The sequence below is a fragment of the Brassica oleracea genome, unplaced genomic scaffold (assembly GCF_000695525.1).
Source record: "Brassica oleracea var. oleracea cultivar TO1000 unplaced genomic scaffold, BOL UnpScaffold01254, whole genome shotgun sequence".
In the NCBI taxonomy this organism is placed as follows: Eukaryota; Viridiplantae; Streptophyta; class Magnoliopsida; order Brassicales; family Brassicaceae; genus Brassica; species Brassica oleracea.
In genome coordinates this window covers 13,730-17,331 of record NW_013617801.1, presented here as the reverse complement: position 1 = coordinate 17,331, position 3,602 = coordinate 13,730, and the positions used below count along the sequence as shown (strand labels likewise).

Genomic DNA, 3,602 nt, shown 5'->3' with positions numbered 1-3,602 from the left:
CTATACCAAAAGGAAACATAGGAAGAAGAGAAACAACATGAAGAATGGATAATAGAAACCAACCACCGCGAAATCAGAGAATAAGCTTGAAACCAGAAATAACATTTAGCTCACATAGCATACACACGAACGAAAACATTATCCAAACCTGGAGTGGTAAGCATGGTGAAAGGGAGAGCTACAAGAGATGCGAGCAGCGATGAAAGCTGCAATGAGATGAGAAAAACATAGAGGGAAAGGGAGACAAAACAAAATCAGCAAACTGTGAAGTTGTCCTCGAGTTATGAAAGAGAGCATAGAAGTCAGATCCCCAAAAACTAGATTTTGAAAACCAAGACGAGCAAGGACTATTGACGGTAAGCCAACGACGAGGAAGACAACATCAAACACGACTAAAATCTGACCCAACCCAAGGAGATGCAATTCCTAACATCAGCCAAAATCTAAGGAAGAAGAGGAGCAACCAATATTAACTGGAAAAGACTACAACGTTGTGAGAAACAACCACACAACTGGAAACTCATAAAGTCGATTTACAACAAATTCCGTATAATCTCACCGACGAAGAAGGCGAGGGAGAACAAGAGCAGGAGGTGAGTCTTTTTCTGGTGATGGTGAGAAGCACCGCACACTAAAAAGGTAAACGAAAACAGAGATGGTGACGATTCATAGTCAAAATATAGGGAGAGGAAAAAAACATCTTAAAAGTTATAAGGTTCAAAAATATGAAAAAAAAAATAAAATACAATTTTGACGTTGAAACCATTACTCTTAAAATTGACAAATGCCTAAATGTAAAGTTATTGAAATTCAATATGCTTTTACATTATATGCTCAATTCACTACTAACAAGTATTATGCACGCTACAACACATTACTGAAAAAAACACAAAATACATTAACCTATCACCTACTACTAGATAACACACTAAAAACACTAAATGATATTCTTAACAAATAAAAACGACCATAAAATTACATTATCCAAAATGTCATACTCTTAATAACAATAAAATAAAATAATTGTGGACTATCTAATCTTTTTCGCACTAACTATTATTACATGAAGTTTGATAATTTATTCTATTGTTCACTAAAGTTCAAGATGAATAAAGAAATAAATAAAATAATAGAAATATATTTTAAATATTTAATTTATTCACAACTAATGATAACATAAATTTTTATTATTTTATTATTTTTACTATTTTATATTATTTTATTTACAAATTATATATTTATTTTATTCTAGAGTGAATTTATTTAGTAAACTTATTGACATAAAATAGAAAACATAGGTATTGTGATATTGTAACTAATAATTGCTACGTTTTGGACGAAACAAATACTAAAAAACCATATTGATATATCATATTATATTATTAACCATCCATTATTCGGTTTGCATTATATTTATATCTGACTTATTTTTAAAAATAATATTATTTAAATATGATTTAAATATAATAATATCAACTTTACAAAACGACCAATTTAGTGAATTCCTAATTGTAGCATTTATTGATAGTGTACTATACCACCTTTAATAAAAATGACATTAAAATGGTAAAATGGTACACATAAAAATAAAATAAAAACATTTTTCAAGTAAAATAATTATCAGCTATTTCGGGCGTCGCACCCCCCCTAGTTCTTAATATAAAAGGGGTTTGAGGAATAAACGCGGCACAAGTGGTTGACTATTTGACTTGAAAAAATCTAATAGATATTTATACTTGAGTACTAAACGCCATAAATAAATAACTCAAGTGATGATGTGTTAACCACTTTAACTAGTGTTTGTTATAAATAGATGATTATTCATGAGACACTTGTCTCATTCTTATAATGTTGTGTATTAGTCATCATCCAGATGTCAGTTTAATGTTTTTGTCTTTTTTTCCTCTTGTTGCCGACTTTGTTGGCTATAAAAGCCTTCTTCCCCTTTCACTTTGTAACATATATGAATAATAAACATCACTCTTTATTTTCTCTCTCTCAAGTCCAACTTCTTCTTTTACCAAACACAAAACAATAGAATAATAATATATAATAAATAAATCAGTTATACTTCCTTGCTTATATTATAACACGTTATCAGCACGAGACTCTGACCAACTGAGGCTTATCAATCCGAAAGTTCTTAAACCAGCCGAGGTAATGTTTAAATTTATGTATTTCAATATACTTAATTTATTTAAATTTTATTATTATTTCGGAGTGAGAGGCTGGACCTTCTCTGTTTATTTTTCGGGATGATAGGCGCTGCCTTCCCCAACTGATCGTTATGGTAGGCTATGCCTTCACGATCAGAGAAACACGTGGTAGGCTTTGCCTCCGTGAATAGAAGAAGAGGTCAAAAATGGTAGACTAAGTCTCCTCGGACCTTGAAATAAGTAAAAGTCAAAATGGTAGACAATGTCTCCTCGGACTTTGAAAAATTATCAATATGGTAGTCTATGACTCCTCGGATCATGTGGTAGGCTAAGCCTCCCAATTTTATTTATGCTATTTAAATTTCTACAATTTAAATTTATGCAATTTAAGTTTATGCTTTTATTTTATGCCTTTAATTTTTGCATTTAACTTATGCATTTAAATTCCCATCTTTACTATATTTATTGAATAGAATTATCATGTCGAATTTGACAAAGCTCGAAATTAATGCCCTGGATATTACGGAAAATAATTATATGACCTGGGCAGTGGGTGCAAAGATGCACCTGAGAGGAAACGGGCTTTTGGAAACCATCGATAGTTCGAAAACGGTGTCGGATGAGAAAAAGGCTAAAGCCATGATATTTTTACGACACCACATCCATGATGGTTTAAAGGATGAATATATTACGAAAGACGATCCTTGTGACCTCTTGAAATCTTTAAAAGAGAGGTTCGATCACCAGAAATATGTGATCTTCCCGAAAGCTAAACACGAGTGGATCCATCTCCGGTTCCACGATTACAAAATTGTTAGTGAGTTTAATTCCGCGATGTTCGGAATTACTTCGAGGATGATGTTATGTGGAGAGAAAATAAGTGATTATGATATGATCGAGAAAACTCTCTCCACGTTCCATCTTGAAAATGTAATCATGCAGCAACAGTAAGTCCTCCTTGTAGCGGAGCAGAATAATCAACTCGTGACTTTAACCCATCAAGCTCGTCCCACTGGATCTGCTCCATTTCCTGAAGCGAATTTTGCATCATCCAGTTATGATAATAGAAAAGGACAAGGTCGTGGACGTGGTGGAAACCGTTATCATGGTCGTGGAAGAGGACGAGGAAGAAGATTACGTCCCTATGATGAAAGAGATAACAAGAACTTCCACGAAAATGAAAGGAATGAAAAGGACCGGGATGATAAAAAGCAAACGGGAAAGGTTTGCTACAGATGCGGCATGAAAGGTCATTGGGTACGTAGTTTCCGTACACCAAAACATTTAGCCGATCTGTATAGAGAATCCCAAAAGGGAAAAGAAAAAGGAAGAGGTGAAACAAACTTCATCTCTGATGAACCCGGGCCATTCTTTCATGGTTTAAACGATGATACTCATCTCGACATATCAGATTTTCTGGTTGAGCCAGAGAGTATCGATGAGTGA

At 33.5% G+C, this 3,602-nt stretch overlaps 1 protein-coding gene across 1 annotated transcript; it reads left to right on the top strand.

Annotated features, from left to right (window-relative positions):
• Nucleotides 1–2,717: 2,717 nt before the first annotated feature.
• Nucleotides 2,718–3,602, top strand: LOC106321133. Its single transcript, XM_013759451.1, has 2 exons — nt 2,718–3,103; nt 3,212–3,602. Exons 1-2 carry the CDS (start codon nt 2,718–2,720, stop codon nt 3,600–3,602), a joined length of 777 nt encoding a protein of 258 aa, XP_013614905.1.